Source organism: Trichosurus vulpecula, chromosome 3, assembly GCF_011100635.1.
Source record: "Trichosurus vulpecula isolate mTriVul1 chromosome 3, mTriVul1.pri, whole genome shotgun sequence".
Classification (NCBI taxonomy): Eukaryota; Metazoa; Chordata; class Mammalia; order Diprotodontia; family Phalangeridae; genus Trichosurus; species Trichosurus vulpecula.
In genome coordinates, this window is record NC_050575.1 from 210059830 (window position 1) to 210082559 (window position 22730).

The 22730-nt window shown below is 42.8% G+C and overlaps 1 protein-coding gene across 5 annotated transcripts in view; it reads right to left on the bottom strand.

Annotated features, from left to right (window-relative positions):
- The window catches only part of OTOF (otoferlin), a 175145-nt gene that overhangs the window by 101787 nt on the left and 50628 nt on the right, over positions 1-22730 (bottom strand). For all 5 annotated transcript variants that reach the window (XM_036750429.1, XM_036750426.1, XM_036750428.1 and 2 more), the window contains exons 3-5: positions 16971-17059; positions 7143-7242; positions 1866-2047 (exon numbers count right to left, since the gene is read on the bottom strand). In XM_036750429.1, the coding sequence (XP_036606324.1) occupies positions 1866-2047; positions 7143-7242; positions 16971-17059 (371 nt within the window). The remainder of the gene's footprint in view (positions 1-1865; positions 2048-7142; positions 7243-16970; positions 17060-22730) is intronic.

The window sequence follows — 22730 nt, forward strand, 5'->3', positions numbered from 1 at the left end:
TTCCAACCAGCCCAGTGGCAAGTGATTAGCTAACGGCCTAACTTTACTGGAAGAGGCCACTGCTGACTAAAGTTAGTAACCCTATTCCCACTCAAGTCTGAAGCAATTTTCCTTGAAGTGTAACTCTATGACTTGTGCACAACACATGAAGAGGGAGATGTGACTCATGATTGGCTAAGAGGCCTCTGAGCCAAAGACACTCAGCACCCGCATAAATGGGCAGAAAATGTGGAGAGATTTCAGAGTAGTGGTTTGAGAGAGGACAGGTGTCTTCTAGGAGCGTCTCTGAAGCCTTTGCCCACTTAGCCAGGTGCAGTGTCTTCAGCTCAGTGGTCTCTCAGCCATTCAGGAGTCACATCTTCTTTATACACAGCCTGCAGGCTATAGGACTGTGCTTTAGGGAACACCATTCTAGATTTGAGCAGGAGTGAGTTTATAATTAAAACCCTGTCTCCTCACCCACTGCTAGAGTTCTCTGCCCCATCATTCCCATCCTGGCATCCATCCTTCTCCCAACCTCTGTATTGCTTTTAAAAGGAAGACGTGCTGAATGTTAGTGAAGGGGAGGTAGAGCCCTAGGTTAGTCTGATAATAGAGAGTACACCATGGGCCCAGGGCTGGTCCTAGTGGACATCAGGACCGGTCCTAATGAAAAGTTTTGTGTGGTCACTCTATAGTCAATTTTTAAAATTTGATTTTATGAGAGTTTTTTCTCCTGGGAAATCACTGCTTATTCACTATAGGCAGAGATCTTCATTCTCCTAGAACGTAAGTTCCTCGAAGGCAGGTCATGTGTTTTTGTTTTGTCTTTGACTCCTTAGAGCCTAGCACAATTCTGGCACAAGGTAGGCATGTAATAAATGCTTGTGGGATCAGACTGGATCTTAGCCTGATGGTGTAAGGAGAACAGAAGTAAATGAAATGACTAGGAAGGGGCCCTGTAGATTTGCCCAGGGAGAGGAGGATTTGTTTTTTTAGTAATGAATGATTTTTGAAAACTTTGGCAAGGTTGTCCCAGGTACCTTCATAGCCATAGAAGGATGGGGATCCTGGGGAGTGGTCGTGCACAGGAAGGAGCCTGAAGCAATGGTCTCTCAAGGCTTATCCCAATTCTGGAAACCGTAAGTTATCTCTTCCTGTTCTGCTCATCTATTCATGTTGTGGCTAGTGGGGTCACTTAGGACCTAGTGTTCAACCTTTCAGATTGGAAACTCAAATCTAAAATCTCTCCTAAACTCAGAGTAGGAGAGAAACTTAACTTTTTCTCATGAGACCCTGACCTCTCTAGGCCAATTCACTTCATCTGAAGCACATGATGTTCAGTTGACTTCTGAAGATTGATATTGCCAGGGAGCAGGGGTGGGGGAAGGTCAATGCCAAACTGCTTTGCTCTTCTTGTTCATCTCTTCTCAAGTGCCTCTGATAATAACCGATATTTATGTAACTGTTTAGCTTGTAAAACACAACAATATTTCTATTTTGTGGACATGGGTACTGAAGTTCAGAGAGAATAATCCACCCAAGGTTATACAGCTTATAAATAGAAAATCCAGGACTCTAAGGGAAGTGTTTTAATCTCAAGTCCAGTGTTCTGTCCATTATGACTTGCTGCCTGTAAGCCTATATGCTATACAAGAGCCTGTGGGATTCTGAGGGCAATCAGAACTCAGGCTCTCTCCTATCTACAAGGCAGAGAGGTTTGGAGCAGAGATGGTACTAATGGAGACACAGACACTAACATGTGCCTCCTCCAGGTAAGCTGATCAGTGTGGGGGCCCAATTCTTGGCACCATTTTGGTGACTGGGATGGAGCCGCCCAATGCACGTATTAGGAAGCCCCCAGCATAGCACAGCTGCCTTATTACCTCCGAAAACTCTTCTCTCCAGGCTGACGGGAACCACGGTGGGAACCTGGGAGCAGGCCATCTGTCTCCTGGCTGTCTTTCTCTTCCCCTTGTAGAGAGTCATCCCCCAGGAATTCGCCATCATTCCAGGAGCCCACGGTGCCATCAGCTGCCTGGTACCGGACCTCCACACATATGCTGGTCTATAAATGAGAGGGTGGGGGCAGGATGTGAACACTTGGAAGCTAGGAGAACCAGCAGGGGAAGAGGCAGAACCTGTGGTCCCCTTATGATATGCATCACAGAGCTGAGGCATCTTGGAAGCTGAACTGGACATCCTCCCCATTGCTCAGATTCCAACTCTGGTTTTCAAAACTTAGTTCCTCATAAATTCTGGTTCAATGACTGCATGAACTCCCCTTAGGCCAACCTTGAAAGTAAGTATTAGACACTTACCGACCCTCCATCTAACAAGCAATATGGGAAGGATCTTGGGTATAAGAACTTCCTCTATCAGATTGCAACCTCCTATGTCTTAGTAATAATAAAAGCTAGCATTTATATAGTGACTTAAGTTTCATAAAACATTTTACAAGTATCATTTCACTTTGTCCTTGCAACAATCCTGGGAGCAGATACTATTATTATCTCAATTTTACAGATGAAGAAACTGAGGCAAATAGAGGTTAAATGGCTTGCCCAGCATGACAAAACTAGTAAATATCTGAGGCCATATTTGAACTCAGATTGTTCTAATTCTAGATCCAAGACTTTAGCTAGCTGTCTCTCACTTATTAAGTAAATCCTAGAGAAGCTGTCCAATACTTCCCCAGGGTCAAGGTCTCCCTGATTTGAAGTCCAGCATTCTAGCCCCTGCTTCATGATGCCTCTAAAGGGGGAAAATGTAAGAAAGCTTCATGGATCCTAGCATCATAGAACCTTAGAGATCACTCTTAGTAACCTGGGGTAGGTAGAATTGGGTGATTAGGGGAACAATGGGAGATAGCAATGGTTAGAGTGTTGGACTTGGATTCAGGAAGGATTTTGAGTTTATATCCTACTTCAGACATTTACTAGAATGTGACCTTGAGCAAGTCACTTAACCTCTGTCTGCCTCAATTTTCTCATCTTTAAAATGAAGGGCTTGGACTTGGTGGCCTCCAAGGTCCCTTTGCAGCTCTAAATCTATGATTCTATGGTCCTTTCCCCAACAGCATCCAGCCTTAGCTTGAACATGTCCAGTAATAAGAAATTCAGTGCTTTATAATGCCAGTCTCATTGATAAGAAGTCCTTCCTTATACAGCTCAGATCTGCTTCCTTGTAGCTACTATCCGTTGGTCCTGGTTCTGCTGACTTTAGGAGCTGAATAGGACAAATCTAATTCCTTCTCTGTGTGTTACTCCTTCAGTCTGCAGAGAAGAATGAAGTCAGTTGAAGAAGAATGTCCAAGATTTGGCTTTTTCAAATCCATCCATCTATCCATCCATCCATCCATCCATCCATCCATCCATCCATCCTAGTAATCCATGCTGCCTCTGAGAAGAAGGAAATCTTAGAATGATCATTGCCTATGGCCTTAGGAATTACAAATCTAAATTCTGTACACCTTATCTACTAACCGTCTTCTCTGTGTTTCAGTTTCATTCACCATTTAGCAATGCAAGGAGGGATTACTCTAGACACTTTTTCTTTCAATTGAGGTGCTAAAATATTACTTAATTGCCCTTAGTTCCTTTATAAGATAGTGATTTGTCTCTTTAGACTCATGTGTGGGTCTGAGGGATTCTCAAAAAGATCATTAGGGAATTAAAGAATATCTTTGGAGTGCCCCTTCCCTTCTCTGTTCCTCTGTCCCCTTACATGGCCAAGTGTCCAGGTCAGAGGCTCAGGTTGAGGTTTGGAGGCAAAGAAATAATAAAAAGTAGAGAGAAATAATGTGTCTCACTGGAAACAGCATGTAACTTGGGGTCAGAATCTAATGTCATCAAAAAGCATTTATCAAATACTTGCTCTGTGTGAAGTACACTACTGCTATTGTGCTAGGCACTGGAGTTGCAGAGACAAAAGCAGTCTCTTCCCTCAGAGAGCTACATTTTACTGGGGGGCACAGGGGGAGGAAGAAGGGGGCACAACAGGTAAACAAATACAGATATGCAAGGAGAGAGCAGGAACTCATAGTTAAGGGGATCCAAAAAGGAGATATAGGAGATGGATTATGATGGATGGATCATGAGCTGAGCCTTGACAAAAGCTAGGGAGGATGAAAGGTGAGTTGAGGAGGAAGTGCATTCCAGGCCTATACAGAAGCATTGAGGTGGAAGATGGTGCGTCAGTTTCAGGGAATAGCAATAGACCAGTTTTTCTAGAGGATAGAGTCTGTGAAAGGGAGTTACATGTAATAATCCTAGAAAGGAATATCAGAGCCAGATTGATTGAATGACATCCTGGGGAACTTGTATTTAATCCCCAAAGCAATAGGGGACTATTGAAGTTTCCTAAACACATAGAAAACATAGCATCACTTGAACTTTAGGAACATTATTTGGCAAATTGTGCAGAGGATGGATTGGAGAGGGGGCAAAGGGGAAGTGGGGAGTCTTACCAGGAGGCAGTGGCAACAGCGTGGGGAAGGAGATAATGAAGTCTTGAACTAGGGTGATGGCTCTGTGAGAGAAGAGAAGGGTACTAGAGAACATATAGAGGTTTAATGGGCAAGATTTATCAACCATCTGGATATGGAGACTGAGGGAGAGGGGAGAGTTTAGGATGGCTCCAATGGTATGAACCTGGGAAGAATGTTGGCACCCTGTAGAGAAATAGAGAAGTTTGGGTAAGGAAAGGGTTAAGGGAGGAAGATAATGAGTTCTCTTTTAGACTCTGTGATTTTGAGATGACTATGGGATATCCAAGTGTGGATGTTCAACAGACAATAGCTGATGTGGGATGGGGAGATGTGGGATGAGATGTGTGTGTGTGTGTGTGTGTGAGAGAGAGAGAGAGAGAGAGAGAGAGAGAGAGAGAGAGAGAGAATGAGAGAGAGACAGAGAGACAGACAGACAGAGAAAGAAGAGAAAGGATGGAGCCTTGTGGGGACAACTATGGTTAGATGACCCAGCAAAGAAGACTAATAGATAGGACACAACCAGGGTGATGATGAAAGCAAAGGGGTATGGTTGAATGAGAGTGAAGATGTATGTCATGGGACATAAGGAAATGAGGTAAACTGGGAAACCAGAGTGCCTGAGGGGACACCAGTATGTACTAATGGAAGATCTAAAGAATGAGGACAGTATTTGGGGTGGAGAGGGAGACGGAATCAAATACTGAACTCCTTGAAAGAGAAGAGAAAATGGCATAGGGGACATCCTGGGACACCATCACCAGGATCTGGATAGGGTGACCTATCTGGATGGAACCTCAAAGGAGGAGAGTATATTGAATGAAAGTAGCAGGGGGAAGTGGAAGTAAGGAACAAGGAGGCCTACACGTCTTCCAGAAGAGTTGATTGGCATCATAGTGTTGCAGAGTTTGATTGGTCTATAGGGCGTCATCCCTAGAAGTGTGTGCTTGGAGCTCCCCTGATACTTCTTGGGACTCAAGGCACATATGTAGTTCAGTGCTGAAAGAACTTGACTCTGGTATGATACAGAAAATCCTAGGTGGTCCCTTGGTCTTTCCCTAACCCTTTGACAACAACATGGGAGTGGGATGCTAAACATCTGTCAGATGTTTAAAAGGGAGAGATCTCCTTCAACTCTCCAAGTGGCATCGGACAGCTCTGAGATTTCCTGTGAGGAGGGTGTACTCCCTCTCCCATTGCCCCTCTCCCCCAGGCCACACAGGCCCAAACAGCTAAAGTATGTGTCCTACCTGGGCAAGCCTGATCCTGGGTTTTTAGCTGTCTCTTTTGTCTCTGTTTTTTCCCTGATCTTAGGTAAATGAGTATTTATCTCAATACAACCATAGATGAATGATAATTGAGATGTTAAGTGACTTGCTCAGAGACTCACAACCAGTACATGTCAAAGTCAGAGCTTCAGTTCAGGTTTTCTTAACTCTAAAGCCAGCTCTCTCTTCACTATGTCAGGCTGCCCCTTACTAGGTACAGGCTGGGCACTTAAAATGCCTTTTGAATTTAAAGACAGTTTTATGTGTTTTTCAGGTTTTCACTATATCATTAGTTAATAATACTTTGACATTTCTTGCAGGCAAAAAGTGAACAAATAACAGCACCAAGGAGTCAGATGACTAGAAAGTAAGGTGGGATGATTTAGAGCAAAGGACAGCAGAATTAGGCAGCTCAGAGGCTGAAATGGTGCAACAGAGTGGAAAGAGGGCTACATCTGGAGCCAGAGGCCTTCCTTTCTTGTGTCTGGATTGGGCCAGATGGCTATTAATGACCCTTTTAATGCTCCAGTTCTGTGATATTTACCAGTCTGGTCAATATCTATCACTTTCTATCTGACTAACCATGAGCATAGAACCTCTCTGGGGCTCATCTAGAAAAACGAAAGGGTTTGACTAGATGATATTAAGGGTTTCTTCTGGCTCTGTAGTGGTCCCAAAAGACCTAGAGCAGTGTTCCTTAACTTAAGATCCACTGATAGATTTCAGAGAGTCCATAAAATTGAACACAGGAAAAATTTACATCTTTATTTCTGTACAATTGATTTTCTTTGTCATCTTATGCATTTTGTGCATTTAAAAATATTCTTCTGAGAAGGGTTCCATGGGCTTCACCAGACTTCACAAAGAGTCCATAACACAAAAAGTTAAGACCTCTGTTTTAGAGTATGAATTCCAGGGCATTTGGTAGATCCTCTATGGAGGACTTATGGAAAGATATAATGATAATAATAATGTTTATATAGTGCGTACTATGTGCTAGGAAATTTACAGTTATCTCATTTGCTCCTCACAACAGCTCTGGGAAGTAGATACTATTATTATCCCCATTTTACAAATGAAGAAACTGAGGCAAACAGGGTTAAGTGACTTGTCCAGGGTCCCACAGCTAGTAATTATCTGAGGCTGGACTCAAATTCAGGTTTTCCTGACTTTAGTCCAGTCCCGATGCTCTATCCATTATGCCACCTAGAATTACACAGGATGAGAAGATGGGCATGGTTTGCCATGTGGGATTGTAAATGCTTGTTGAATGATTAATTTAATCCAATACCTTCACTTGACCAATGAGATAACACATGTGAACCAGGAAACGGCCATGGTTGCTTTTCTTTTATCTAGTCATGACCTGCAAATGAAAGAAGGAGAGCAGCCAATAGGAAGGCATGTACCTTGATGATGGCGTTGTTGTCGTCTATCAGAGTATCCGTCACTTCTAGGTAGCCCTCCTCTACCACTTGCTGTAGTACCATGCGGAAGGTCCCAATGATCCTAGAGAGAGCAAGGGGATTGAAGAGTGAGCCAGGGTCATGGATGTAAGGCCAGGTGCTACAGGAGCTAGAGAGTCCTGGGGGAAGTGCAGAACATGCTTTTTCTTTTAGGTATGTGAAGAGAATGGATGAGAAGAATTGCCCTCTCCTGGAAGAAAGGGGCTCTTGGGGTCCTTAGATGATTTCAAAGTAGTTGTACCTTGTTGGGACGAAATGAACTAACAGGGGCAGTATCCTAAGGGGTGGCCAGGTCTACTGGAAAGGAATTGCTAGAGATGGTGTGATAGGTTAATGACAAAAGACACACAAGCCCCCTCCCCTAAACTCCAGCACATATTGGAGGTGGTGATGGGCAGAGGGGATGTGTATATCCAATGTAGAGGTGAATCTTTGGTGGAGAAAATTGTGGAGATAAAGGTGAGGGAGGCATTGAGGCACAGAGAGGCTCATAGTCCAATAAAAAGAGCACTGGTTCTGGAGTCAGAGGACTTAGGTTCAAATCCTATTTCTGACACCTGTGTGACTTTGGGTAGGTCACTTCACTTCTCCAGGCCTTGGTTTCTTCCTCTGTACACTGAGGTTGAACTAGATAGACTTTATGGTCCCTATGATCCTGTCCTGGATGGGTAGCTGGGGACAGCTGTGCCAAGGACTCAGAGCCTCAGCCATGGGGCTAAGGCTTGTGTACATGTCCTCATCCCTATCAAGCCATAGGACTCAGTTTCCTCATCTTTAAATGAAAGCATTGGACTAGACGATCTTCTTGCTCTAAAGCGATGGCCTCATTGAGTCATGCAAGAAGTCTGTGAGATAAGGTGCAGGGGATTTTATTCTTCCTCATGACACAGTTTAGGAAACTGGAGCTGAGAGGTTAAATGAACTGTCCGTGGTCCTAGAACTAGTTACTGTAAGAGGTGGAATTCAAACACTGGTGGTCTGTCTAACTCTGAGTCCAGCGCTCTACCTATTGCCTGGGATGCGAAAGGAAAAGTAATAAGCATTTGTATAGGGCCTACTATGAGCCATGCACTGTGTGAAGTGCTTTACAAATATCTCATTTGACCTCACAACAACCTTGGGAGGAAGGTGCTATTGTTATCTTTATTTTACAGTTGAGGAAACTGAGGCAAACAGAGGTTAAGTGACTTGCCCAGGGTCACATTGCTAATGTGCTTGAGGTCAGATTTGAATTCAGATCTTCTTGACTCCAGTCCCAGGGCTCTCTCCATTATGTCACCAGCTGCCTCTAAGATGTAAACACTATGTTAAGTGATATTCCATTTCATTCCATTTAATTCAATGAGTATTGGTTGACTGACATCCCCTTCAAGGCTGCCTTTAGCATTTCTTTAATATGATTTCACTTATATTAAAAAGCTCCTGGGAGTCAGGGAGTGTGGACATAACCCATTTTGGAGGGATGGCTCCAAGACTATTTCCCCACATTCACCTCCCCACCCCACTCCCCATCACGTGTAACTCTATAAGAGAGATCATTCTTGAATTCAAAGATTTCCTTTTGGGAAGGAGCAGTGTCCACAGAAAATAAGTCCTGGATTCGAGATCAGAAAGCCTGGGTTTGAGGCCTGGCTCTCAATACTAATGGTGTGACAGCAGACAAATTGGCTCATCTGTTTCTACTTCATTTTCCTCACGTGTAAAGCAAGGATAATAAGAGAGACAGTGTGGCATGGTGGATAGAGGGCTGGACTCAGAGTCCAGGGAGACCTCAGTTTGCATATGCTTCTTGCTAAGCTGTGTGACCCTGGGCAAATCACAACCTCTCTGAATCTCAGGCTCTTTCATCTTTAAAAAAAATGTAGATAGGGAGACTTGTGCCTGCCTGACCAAGCTGCTATGATGGAATCAAAGTGCTACAGAAATTAGAATTATTATAATTAAAGGAATATGTTGGTCTGGAGTTTTGATATGAAGAGATTTTTTAAAATTTAGGTTTTTCACTATTGAGAGCCCAGTAATGGAATATTATTGCCGTAATTGAGTAGTGCCTGGGTCAGAAGCTTTACTTCCTAGTGTAGAACACTGAGTCACACTCCAGATAAAACACAAAATAGCTGCAGAAGAGTAGGATCTACTTGCCCTGGAAGATCATCTCTCAGAAAGACCCTTCCCTGGAGGAAGTCAGAAATACAGGTAACGGGGCAAGGCAGGGACGGTGAGATTCAGGCAGACACCACCAGGGGATAGCATAGAGCTGTTTTCCTGCACATGCTCCGAGGTGCTTCCTCGTTTTTTGAGAATTACATTTAAATAAATCCCCGGGATCAAAGGATCAAAGGATTTCAAATAGGAAGAGGTCTTTGAGAGCCTCGAATTCAATTCATATTTATTGGAACTGGGACTTAATTAACAGAGTTAAGAATATGGTTTGGGCATGGGGAAACCTAGGAAAGGTGGATGTATATATGGGCAAAGAGAAAAGGATATATATTCCTCAGAAAACTAAATGTCTGGAAAACGCCACCTGCAAATTAGTAACATAAAGACTATTGAGGCAATGTGGAATAAAGCAAATGGGAGGACTTAGGTTTGAGCGCACATTCATTCGTATTACAGATTGGGCGAGATCATGTTTTGTGTGCATGTTTGCCTCCTCTGGGAGAGTTGCCCATAGGCAGTGCGTCTGTCATAGAGTCATAGATTGAAGACTGGAAGGGCCCCTTGAGGCCATCCAGTCTAATCTTCTTATTTTACAGGTAAGGACACTTATTTACCTATCTATGTAGGGAAAGCAGCTTGACTAAGGTGACACAGGTAGTGAGCCTCCACTATGTCCCCAGGGTACCTGGCACATTTCTACCAAATCGGGGGATTGAGAGAGAACAAATGAAAGCATTTCAGTTGATAAGACTCCTCAGGATTCAGTCACCGCTGTGAAGCCAGTAGAGACTAATACAGACATAAAAGAGTGTGTCTGTTTACAATTAGAAGCAACATAGTATGGTAGAAAGAGCACTGGCATCTTGTAATCAGAAAAGCTGGATTTAAATGCTACCTACCATTTTCTAGGTGAGTCACTGAAGGGCAGCTAATTGGCACAGCGGATAAAGTGTCATCTTCCTGAGTTCAAATCTGGCCTTAGACACTTACTAGCTATGTGACTCTGGGCAAGTCACTTAACTCTGTTTGCCTCAGCTTCCTCATCTGTAAAATGAGCTGGAGAAGGAAATGGCAAACCGCTCCAGTATCTTTGCCAAGAAAACCTAAAATGGGGTCATGGAGAGTTGGACACAACTGAAAAGACTAAACAATGTCACCGAAAGCTCTGAGCCTCATTATCCTCATCTGGAAAATGGGTGCGATAATATTTGCATTACTTACCTCAATATGTTATTGGGAAGAAAGTACTATTAACCCTCAAAAGGCTGGCTCTGAGGAAGAGTTACAGATGTATAAATGTAAACAATTACAATGGTCCCAGGGGAACTAGCCTCTAGAAAATATTTTTCCAGACTCTCTTCCCTCTCTCACTTTGGGTTCTACTTTATTTTTTCCCAGGTTCTATTTTAATAAGCACTCTTAGTAAATCCTGATATGTTCCCCCCTGCCCCCCCAACTGAATAACCAGTTATCCGATCCACCAGTGAATGAAAAGTAATGTGAGGAAATTGGTATTCATATGTGTTAGGGTTGGGGCTTCATTAGCAGAGTTAGAAATATGGTACGGTTATTGGGAAAATCTAGGAAAGGTGGGTGAGTGTATGGGCAAAGAAAGAAGGACGTATATCCTTTGGAAAAATAGATATCTAGAAAATGCCCCCTGTGAAGTGGTAATAGAAGGATTGTGGAGGCAATGTGGCATAAAGAAAAATCTGAGAACTTGGCTTTGAGCCCATTTTGCTACTTTTTGGTCTTTGGTGGAAGAACTTAACCTCCTCCATTAAATGAAGGGGTTTTCTAAGGTGATTTCTAGGACTACTAGCTCTGCTATTCTAAGATTCTGACTACTTAAACACGTAAATATGGGCTTTGCGAAGAAAGAACTACTAGCAGCTCACTTGGACAACACTTGTCAATCTACAAAGAACTCTGTCACGAATGACCCCATTTGAGCTTTACAACTATCTTATGAGCTACTGGAGCAGGTATTATTCCCATTTTACAGATGACAATACTGAGATTCAGATTGAGTGATTTTTCTAATGTCATGTAGCTAGTAAATGGCAAAACTGGGACTAGAACTGGCTTTTTATTCCAAGAGAAAGGGAGAGAGGAAGACATAACAGCAGGGAGCAGTGAAAGATACGTATACCAGTGAGAGAGATAATAGGAGGGATTGGAAGTTGGAATAATTAAGATAGTATATGTAAAGTCCTTTTAAAACTTAAAGTGCTACATAGATGTTATTACCATTAATTATTATTCTCGAAATCCAGAATTATCTTGTTACCTCAGGATACCTTGAGAGTGCCCTGACTTGATGCCTTTATTCCGGCAACCCCCAATTGTGTAGCGAGGCTCCTGCAATGCTGGGGACACTGCCATGGGTGTCCCCCAAACCCACTCCACCCTTACTTTTTCATCTGGAGGCCAGAGGCTGGACCACAATCTTCCCCGTGGAACTCCCTATCTGGAGGGAAGGCTGAACAGTCTGTGTGACCCAGATTGGATTCCCAGCTAATTAGCCCTGTAATAAGTGAAGCCTGAGGTAGCAGGTGGGAGGGCAGAACAGCCACAAAGAAGTCCCTACTTGGCACTGTGACAGCCTTGAATAATTCAAGCACTTTCCCCTGGGAGAGGGCATCAGGTGTCTTGGGCCAGGTTGGGTATGATCGCCAAACTCCTGGAGCCCTTGCATTATTCAGGGGCCATTGGCAGCCACAGTGGAGAGCCTGGGGTGGGGAGGAGGGATACTGGAGCGTCTTGGACATCCCCAAGGCATTTGTTCTTAGGACTCTTAAAATGCACTTATCATGTAATATTTTGTATTAGCTGATGTTTGGGTCTTCCTTCTTTCCTAGATTGTAAGCTCCAGGAGGGCAGGGGCCATGAATTAGCTAAACTATATTTCCATGTGAGCCCAGAATGTGCCCTGTGTACAATGATGAAGAGACATTTACATAGTGCTTTAAGGTTTAAAAAGCATTTCACATTCCTTATGTCATTTGAGCCACACACCAAAGCCTATGAGACACTGCAGGTATTATTACTGCCCCCCCCATTTTACAGATGAGGAAACCGAGGCCCCCATAGGAAGATGAGCACTTTGTGGTGGCTGGAACACTAGACTTGAGGATCCTGGGTTAAGAGCTGGAAGGGACTTTGGAAATAACCATCTCCCCTTTCTCCCTCTACAGCCCATTTTGCAGCTGAGGGAATGGGCCTAGAGCAGTTAAGTGTTTTGCCCAAGATCACACAGTTACTAGAATCAGGGGTGAAATTTGAACTCAGATCCTCTGGCTCCAGAAGGGCAGCTAGGTGGCACAGTGGATAGAGTGCCCAGTCTGAAATCAGAAGGACTGCTCTTCATGAGTTCAAATGTAACTTCAGACACTTACTAGCTGTGTGACCCTGGGCAAGTCACTTAACCCTGTTTGCCTCAGTTTCCTCATCTGTAAAATGAGCTGGAGAAGGAAATGGCAAACCAGTCCAGTATCTCTGCCAAGAAAACCCCAATGGGGTCACAAAGAGTCAGGCATGACTGAAATGACTGAACAATAACAAAAACCTCTGCTTTCAGAATCAGTGCACTTCTACTCTATCACTCAGGCCAACTTGGGTTCAAAGATGACCTCCTCCCACCCTCACCCCCTGATTTTTGCTAGCTGTTTTATCTTAAGCAAGTCATTTTAATTTTCTTAGTCTCAATTGCCTCATCTATAAAATGGGGATAATTATTCTTGTAGTCCCTAACTTGCAGGCTTGGTGTGCAACTCAACTGAGATAATAATTCATGTGCCTATGGTTCATGTGTCTCTGCCCCCCAAGGCCTGGCCATGGAATAGGAGCCAGGGAGCTACCTGGTGGTGGGTGACTTATCCAACATTCCCCCCAAACCCTGGTGGCCTTGGACTTGCCCTAGGAGTGACTACCCAGAATGTCTTTGATCTTGAGGCTTAAAGTGGCTTGTGAGAAGGGGATTGATACCAGGGAAGACACCGAAGAGCAGTTATTGAGAAGTGCCAGGGCTCCAGCCAGGATGAGGCAGAGAAGATGGAGGTGTCTAGCAGTTAAGCTACAGGGGCGAGAGTGGTGCTGAGTGCTGCTGGGCTGCCAAGGATGCCAACAAACAGGGATCTGTAATCCTGGAGTCCAAGAACTGGACACTCCCCTCCTCCTGTGTGTCACCCTGCTTCATGCTGGTTCAACTCCCCACAGCTTGTAATGGCTCTCTCTAGTGTTTTCCCTGGGCCTCTTCCCACAAACCCCTTCAATCCCCAAGGCCAAGGGCATGCTGGGTATCTTCTTTGTAGCCAAAGCTCCAAACACTAGGTGTATTCATGAAGTTCTTTGCAAACTTCAAAGAACTACATAAATGCCTGCTTCTATTATTAAGCAGAAGCAGGATTCCAACCCTGTTCTGGCCTAGACTCCAAGTCCAGCACCTGCTCTCCTGTCCCACACTGACATTCTCCTTGATGAAGTTGTTCATGGGGAATCTGCACCAAAGCCAGACCTCCAAGAAACACTGTCTTGCTCATTGTACAGCCATTATTCCTGCTCTGCTTTTCTCCTCAGTACTACAATTAGGGACTCAAGACTCTTTTTGTTGAGGTTTTCTCAGTTTCTCCTTATGTGCTTAGCAGGACCAATCACACATCCTGGAGAGAGCCTGCCCCCTCCTCCATATTCTCTACTCTAGAGGTGCCAAACTTGAGAAGGACAGGGGTGGGGTGGGGTGTAGAGAGAGGTTAGCTCACAAAACTCCAGAAAGAGGCTGAATCAGATTAAAATACGATTGAGAAATGTTTAATGAAATAAAGAAAAATACAGTACAACATAGATAATGTTAGTTTGTGGTTTCCTAAGTCAATATAGGGCTGACTAAGATCCATCACTATTTGAGTTTGATACCAAGGCTGTACTCTCTTTTCATCCGTCTGAGTGGTTCTGAGTATTGTTGCTACTTGCTACACCCAGGGTTAGGGTAGGGAAGAGTCCTCCAACTCAGCTGGCCCATGAACTGGGTTTGGGGATTGGAGATGAGAGTTTGAGGGAAAACATGGAAGTATCTGTGTTCTGTTTCCTAGCACCTCAGGCCAAACCATGGGCCTGAAACCAAGCAGAAGTTTTAGGGTACACTTAGCCATCCTATAGTTTTGTTCTTGTTCAGTTGTGTCTGACTGTGACTCCATTTGGAGTTTTCTGGGCAAAGATACTGGAGTGGTTGCCATTTCCTTCTCTAGCCCATTTTACAGGTGAAGAAACTGAGGCAAACAGGGCTTCCCTTGCCCAGGGTCACATAGCTAGTATCTGAGGTTGGATTTGAACTCAGGTCTTTCTGACTCCAGGCCCAGTTCTCTATCCACTGTGCCACCTAGCTAACCTCATGTAGTTACTTCTCTTGTATCTACTACTCCCCTACCCCACCCCTTCTTGCCACAGGCCTGCACTATGTTGGGTGAGACACCACTCCCACAATGGGGCCTTGAGAGTGTGAAATAGGACAGTACCTCCTCCTTTCTTACTAGGAAACAGTTCCAGGAAGAATTCCCCTCTTCCTTCCCTCCTGCTCCACTGCTCCCCACTGAAAACTGGAGAGTTCTCCCCTTAGATGGTTACCAACTAACCTTATGGTATGCATGGATAACCCTTTCTCCCATGAAGCCTCTCTCCTTGTAGCCCCTTTGATTCTCTTACTGCCCACAGTCTCCTCTGGCTGGTGCCAGCGGAGGGGAAGGGGGAGAGAAGGTCTGGAGCATAAAGTGCCCTGCTAAAGGAGGACACGTATTTCTTTGTCCCTGTGTATTTTCCATCTTGATGACATTTTAGAATGAATAATGAAGTTCCACATTCAATTATTTAAGCTTTTATGGCAGGTAGTTTTACTTTCAAAGACTCAGGCATTGTTTTAAAAAGTGGATGGTGGTGTAGTGGATAGAGTACTAAATGTGAACTAATAATACTAATAATTGTCAACATTTACGTAGCAATTTAAAACATGTAAAGTGCTTCACAAAATTGTCTCTTTTGATCCTTGAAATTAGGGATAGGTGCTGTTTTAATCCTTATTTTACAATGAGGAGACTGAGGTTGAGTGAGGCTAAGTGACTTGCCCAGGGTCACAAATTCTAGTAAGTGTCTGAGGCAGGATTTGAACTCAGGTCAGAAAGTTAGGAAGACCTGAATTCATATCTTGCCTCTGACACATAATAAGTTTATGATCCTGGGCAAGCCACTTAATCTTTCTGAGTCTCATTTTCTACAGTTATAAAATGAGCGGTGGTGGACTAGATGGTCCCTAAGTTCCCTTCCAACTCTGTACCTATGATCCTATGGATATTATGGATTTTTGAATATAGGTGGTTGAACAAACCAGGCTCTCACACCCACTATTTCATTTTCTACTTCTTTTCCTTTAATATTCTGATAATCCCCTGCCCTTTACATTATACAATACTGCTTCTCAGGCTTTACGGTGTTTTATTTGTGTGATGAGTTTACTTGTCATTAAAAAATTAACTTTTTTAATATTAGACAATCAGACAGGAAGGGACCTTGAGAGGTCATCTAATCCAACACCCTGATGAGGAAACTGAAGTCTAGGGAAGTGAATTGATTTCTCAAGGCTGTGTAGATAAGTGACAAAATCTGGATTTGAATGTACTTCCTTTAACTACCCAACCCAGACTCTTTCCTTTTCATCTACCAAAGGTCTCTGAAGAAGTGATTTGGAACCTCTCTACCTCTCTCTCTCTCTCTCTCTCTCTCTCCCTCCCTCTCTCTCTCTCTCCCTCTCCTTCTCTCTCCCTCCCACACACACACACACACACACACACACACACACACACAAACACACACACAAACAGCATCTCGGTCATGGCTTAGTCATGACTGATGGTTAAAGGTGTGCCTTTACTTTAACTAAGGTGGTCAGAAAGGGGATCTCTGAAGTGAATGAGCCAAGATTAATCTATCAGCTGATCATTTGTTGCTGATAAGCGCTTATTAAGCTACTCAGAGGGAAGGTATCTCTGAATTATTTGTCCTGATTCAGCTAAGGGAAGCTTTTAGGGGTGAGGTGGGGTGACAGGAGTCTTGGTAAGGATACCAAACATCTCTCACACAGAGAAAAGGAGAATGCAAGCTGTGGATGTGCTGGAGACTGGCTTGCAAGAGCCCATTGTTAAATTTTGAGTTGGAAATTGAGGAACACTACAAATTTAGGCTTGATTGGTTGTTTTGATGATTATCTAGATTTAAGAAAGTAATAGAGAAAATGTTTAATGATGCAAATTCAAATTAAAAGTGTGTCCTGCATACATTTTCCCTTCTAGAGAGTGTTTTTCAAAAAGATTTAGCAGCATTCCCTAATTATGATAGAACCAGGTTGTAGTTAAGCCTGAGAAATCATATGAAGAAACAATTACTTGATAATTTTGACAACGGTAATCACTCCATTAGAAAAGAAAGCTATTGGCGCAGAGATTCTGGCATTCCTGATTCTAAACCCCAAGGAAGAACAGTAGCGCCCATCAGACAAGGTAGAGTTGTGATCATTTTCCCCATTGCTCCCAAGATGGCTTTCCCATACTTGAATGTACTTACTTATTGCTGAAGACTTTGCTGTAGTTGAATACCTGGATCTCTAGCATCTCATTGCCATCGACGTTGCTGCCAACTGGCCATCGGAAGGTCTAGAAGGAGAGAGAGAGTAAGTAGTCTAGAACAAGAATTATTGGGAAGGGTGTCTTGGAGAGATGAAAAGGAATATATCCTAGGGAATCTACGGCATGTATGTCTTTAACCCATCTCCTGAGGTTACACGGATGAAGTCTTATCTTGGGGGCAGCTGCCTCCAAACATTATTATTTCCTTACTATTACTTACTTTGTTACCCTCCTCTTATAAGTTTACTATGAGAAATCTCAGAATATAGCTCATGTATCAGTCTCCATATATGAAAGTAGAAGGGTCTTTAGTGCCTTTATAAGCACTCAGGATAAGACTGTACGTTGTGCATAGGACACTATTTCATTCCATGGAAAATGCAGATAACGTGTAAAAGATTCACATTAGCTCATAATCAATCAAAATAATTCTCCCTCCCTGAAAATTCTATCTTTACCATTAGGCCTATCCAGGCTTCTAGACTCAGGACTAGCCTGTGGCTTGGACTTTCTTCAGAAGATATAAAGACCTGGGCTTGCTTGTGTGGAGCCCCACCTTAACAGTCAGATCAGTTTGCTTCAGAGACCCATACAAACAGGTAGCCTTACGGCACTACTTAGAAGGCTTTGAATCTCCTGGAAGGAAAATAAGCTTGGGTATGATAAAAAGGCAACTTCTCCTTCTATGGGACCAACACTGTCCAAATGACTTATGGCAGCATTAAAAGGCACAGTCTAGAACTTTTGCTCCTCCATATCTGGCTTAATCCTTCACTACTCTTCCATTTTTGGGGACCATATGTGCAATCCTCTTTTCTTTAAGAATCCAGTACTGCCCGAGAATTCTTCCATCTCTCTCTCTTGAAAGTTAGATTCTAGAATATAGATTTCAGGTACTCTCTTCTCTGATCATGTAGGTGAGAATACATTGAGTTATTAGTAGCTATTGAAGTGTTCGGGAGGGAAGCTATTCATATACACAGGCTTCCTGCCCACCTTCAGGTCTAGTATTAGCACAACTCTCTCAGGATATGTCCAGAAAATGTGAAGTTAGCTGAAAGACCAAAACCCACCTGACCCCAGCACGATGAGTCAATTCCTATTATAGCGATTCACTTCTGATTGTTCTACAGTGAACTGAGAATGGGACAAATGGGCATGTCCACATCCTTCTTAATGAGATGAAATCAAAATCCTAAGCAGAAGCTCACCTGCTTATAAATTTACCAGGTGGATCAGTGAACTCACCTGACCAAAACCTATATGGAATAGTAACTTTTTTTTAGGGTTGAGGAAGGAAATGTGTTCAGGGATGTGTTGGAAGTGAATGTGGTATCCCAGGGAAGGATTATGCACTCAGACAGTGCCTAGTCTTTTAGGGGAAAGTGTCTCGAGTATCCCAGGCTGTGAACGTGCTTTGTGATTTGGAGCAAATGAAGTCACTAGATAGAGACAAGTTGTGTGGATGGACTCTTCAGGCCTCATTGTTCATCCTTATTCAAAGCCATTTCTTGGAGTAGAAGAAACTGATAGGTACTCTGGGGCCTGCCCTGACCACTTGAGACCCTCAAACAAGCCTGTAGACTAATAGAATCAAGGAAGTTAAGACCAGAAAGGAACCTTAGAGATTATTTATTCCAACATTCCTCTACTTTCTCGTTTAAAATAATTTTTTCATTTTCCTGTTTTATACATGAGGAAACTGAGTCTAGGTAAGTTGTGACTTGCTCAAGGTCAACAACAATGACAAACAAGATCACGCAAGTAGTAAATCTTAGAGGTAAGATTTGAACCCAAGACCTCTGATCTAGAGTCAGTACCCTTACCACCGTCCTATGCTCTGAATCATAAAGGGTAGAATTATAGATCTGAAGCTGAAAGAGACCTCGGAGGTCATCTACTCCTCTTCTTCCCCTCCCACCATTTTATAGTTGAGGGGAAACCGAAACAAGGGAATTTGAGTGATTTCTTGTTGTTCAGTCATGTCTAACTCTGCGTCACCCCATTCAGGGTTTTCTTGGCAAAGACACTGGAATGGTTTGCCATTTCCTTTTCCAGATCATTTTCCAGATGAAGAAACTGAGGCAAACAGGATTAAGCAACTTGCTCAGGGCCACGCAGCTAATAAGCATCTGAGGCTGGATTTGAACTCAGGAAGAGGAGTCTTCCTGACTCCAGGTCCAGCACTCTTATCTTATACAGTGTCCGCTGCACCACCTAGCTTACACAATGTCATACAAGTAGTAAACACAGGAGAATTTGAACCTAGGGCAAAGAACTTTGGAACCAGAGCTCTTTCTTCGGTATCATGATGCCTCTTGAGGTTACGTGACTCGCCCCAAATCACACAAGTAATTAGTGGCAGAACCTGAACCAAAATGAGAGAAAAACCATGTCTTAGCAGGCCTGCTGAACTCCCCATCATTCACCCAGAGCAGCCAGGTCAGAAAGCAGTAAGAAATGGAAAAACAAGAAATTGTAAAAATGAAGATGGTTCAGTGAAGGCAGTGTTGATGGCTTTTTGGCAAGTAGGGAGATATATTACGAATTTGGGAAGGAAAATTATAAGATCTAAGTAAGAAAATTCAAGCCTGGACAATTTGGAAACAGGCCTTCCCCCAATGGGTCAGGCTTCATTAAGCAGCTTCTTCAAGTCCTGCTCTTTATGTTCCTAAGGCAAGGCTCTCATCTACAGAAGCTGCAGTTTTCTTAATGAAGCCAGTTTTATCGTTCGATGGGGAATAAGGCATACCTCAGAAAAAGCTAAGCCAGTTGCCTCAGTGAAAAAAAGAAACTAACAAAAAAGAAGAAAAAAGCCCTGTGTACTCATGAATCCAGAGCTTTGGAGGGAGACCAATTTTTCTATATTAGACCTTCACAGTCATAAAGAGGGGCAGAGTGCTGACAGCAGTTTACATATTTGCTTCATTTGAAAAGCAGGATGTAGCTGGAAATCCCAGCTAGGGAAGAGGGAGAGGCTTAGGTTGGATCACTAGATTGAGAAAATGGCTCAGTGAAATCAGTAAAGGCCTGGGGGATTTAGGTTGTTTCATTTAATCAGATAAATAGGAAGGCAACTTCTAAGGGCATTTTGAGAGGATGTACCTTCTGTAGAATCACAGAATCTAGAGCAGGGAGCATGCCTTAGAGGTTGTACTGGGGGCATCAATATAAAATAAGAATCTCTCCGGAGATTGAAGAAAGAAGCAATTCTTCCTTTTTCCCTAGTTAGGAACTCAGAGGTCATCTAAGGACTCTCCTGTCTCTTTCCTCTCTCTAGTTGTTAGCACTCTCTCCCACTTGAAATTTGTTTTTCTTCTTCTTTCAATTAGGGAAAGTAGGAGAGAGAAAATAAAGACTTGTTATTTGGGGGGGGAAGCGTATTATTTCATTTAAACTTCTTGTTTACTTGTTTGTGTATAAATTGTATTTTCCCCTGCCCCTAGAACATAGGCTCCTTGAGGTCAGGGACTTTTCTCCTTTTGTCTTTGTATCCTGAGCACTTAGCACAGTGCCCGGCACATGGAAGGTGCTTAGTAAATACTTTTTGAAATGAAGCTTCAACCCCATACCTGTTGTAGGAATTCCTCTTTAATACCCCCAAACATGGTCATCCAACCCCTGCATAAACTCCTCATGCTACAGACTTATCATTACCTAAAGAGGCAGCCCATTCCACTTTCTATTGGACAGCTGTAATTAAATATCTTCATGTTGAGGATATAAATTTTCCCTTTAATCCATTGGTTCTTACTCCTCATTTTGGTGACAAGTAGAACACATTTAATCTTTCCAGAAACATTCCTCCAACAAGCATTTATTTTTGTTTACTATGTGTCAGACACAGCTCAGGAAGCTCGGTGGTATAGTGGATGTAGCACTGAGCCTGGAGTCAGGAAAACTTATCTTCCTGAGTTCAAATCCAGCCTCAGGCACTTGGTAGCTGTGTGACCCTGGGCAAGTCACTTAACCCTGTTTGCCTCAGTTTCCTCATCTGTAAAATGAGCTGTAGAAGGAAATGGGAAGCCATCTTTGCCAAGAAAACCCCAAATGGGGTCAGGAAGAATTGGACACAACTGAACAAAAAGAATGTGCCAGACATAGTGCTGGATGCTAAAAGACAAAAAAGCACATTTTATGGGAAGGAGACAATGTATACACAGAAAAAGAAATATATGCAAGGTAGCTATAAAGTAAAAAAAAAGGAAGAGAGGCAGAGTGCATAACAATTGGTGGGAATAAGGAAAAGCCACACAAAGTTTTTCAAAGAAATCACATGATAGTTATTTGAAAACAATGATCATTGAATTATAAAATCACTGACTCTCAGGGGCTTTGTGGGATATCTTCTCCAATCTGAAGAAGATTCCATTCCATTATCTCCCCAAGGTCTTTTCTTTTCTAGATTAAACATTCACAATTCCTTTAATCCTTCAGTAAACTGCTTTCAAGACTCTTCACCATCCCAGTTATCCCCCTCTGGATATGCTCCAGTTTGTCAATTTGTTTTCCTTGTTCAGTCTTGTTCAGTCATGTCCAGTTCTTCATGACCCCATTTGGGGTTTTCTGGGCAAAAATACTGTAATGGTTTCCCATGTTCTTCTCCAGATCATTTTACAGATGAGGAAACTGAGGTAAACAGGGTTAAGTGACTTGCCCAGGGTCACACAGCTAGTAGGTGTCTGAGGCTGGATTTGCACTCAGGTCCTTCTGATTCCAGGCCCAGTGTTCTATCCACTGCACCACCTAGACTAAGTATAAACATTGATTAATGAAGAACAGGTTATACCATATGAATCTCAATTCAATTTTTAAAGGGGGTTTTTAGACTAGTAGATCAAGAGAATTCCAAAGATACAGTATTCCTGGATTTCAAAAGGACATTTAACATAACTTCTTACGAGCTCTTTCTGAACAAGATAGAATGATATAGGCCAGATGACAGTACAATGAACCGGATCTGGAATTGAATGACTGCCTGGATGCTAAAGTGGTCATCATTAACTGGCCAGTACCAACCCGGAAGGAAGTTTGTACTAGTGCGCTCCAGAATTCTGCGTCCTTTGATTTGTTCTCCCCAACACTTATAAAATTTATACCTGTGCCATACTGGAGCATTATTATAATATATTATACTATGCTATATACTACCCTATACTATGCTGTGATATGATGTAATGTGATATAATACGATATATGATATTATGTAATTTTATGAGATGTAATATAATATTATAATATGATATGCTACAATATATCATATCATATAGTATAATATAATCTAATCATTTTTATAGAGGCATAGGCCACGTGCTTCTCAGACTTTCAGATGTCCAAATGATGAGGAAGATGGCTAACACTTTGAATGACTAAATCAGTCCATGAAAAGATCTTGACAGGCTGGAATAACAGGCTGAATTGAAGAAGGTAAAATGTAGTAAATGTAAAATATTGCAGTTGGACTCTAATAGTCAACTACACAAGTAAAGGGTGGTAAGAGTCTTGCTGGAATAATAGCTCCCATCAACAGTGTGACAGAACAGCTAAAACACCCGATGGGACTCTGAGCTTCCCTAGGTCCAGAATGAAGAAAGGATGGTCTGACTCTGCCCTTCCCAGGTCAAATCACCTCCGGAGTGCTGTGCTCATTTCTGGCTATCACAGTTTAGGAAGGATATTGACAATCTGAAAAGTAGTC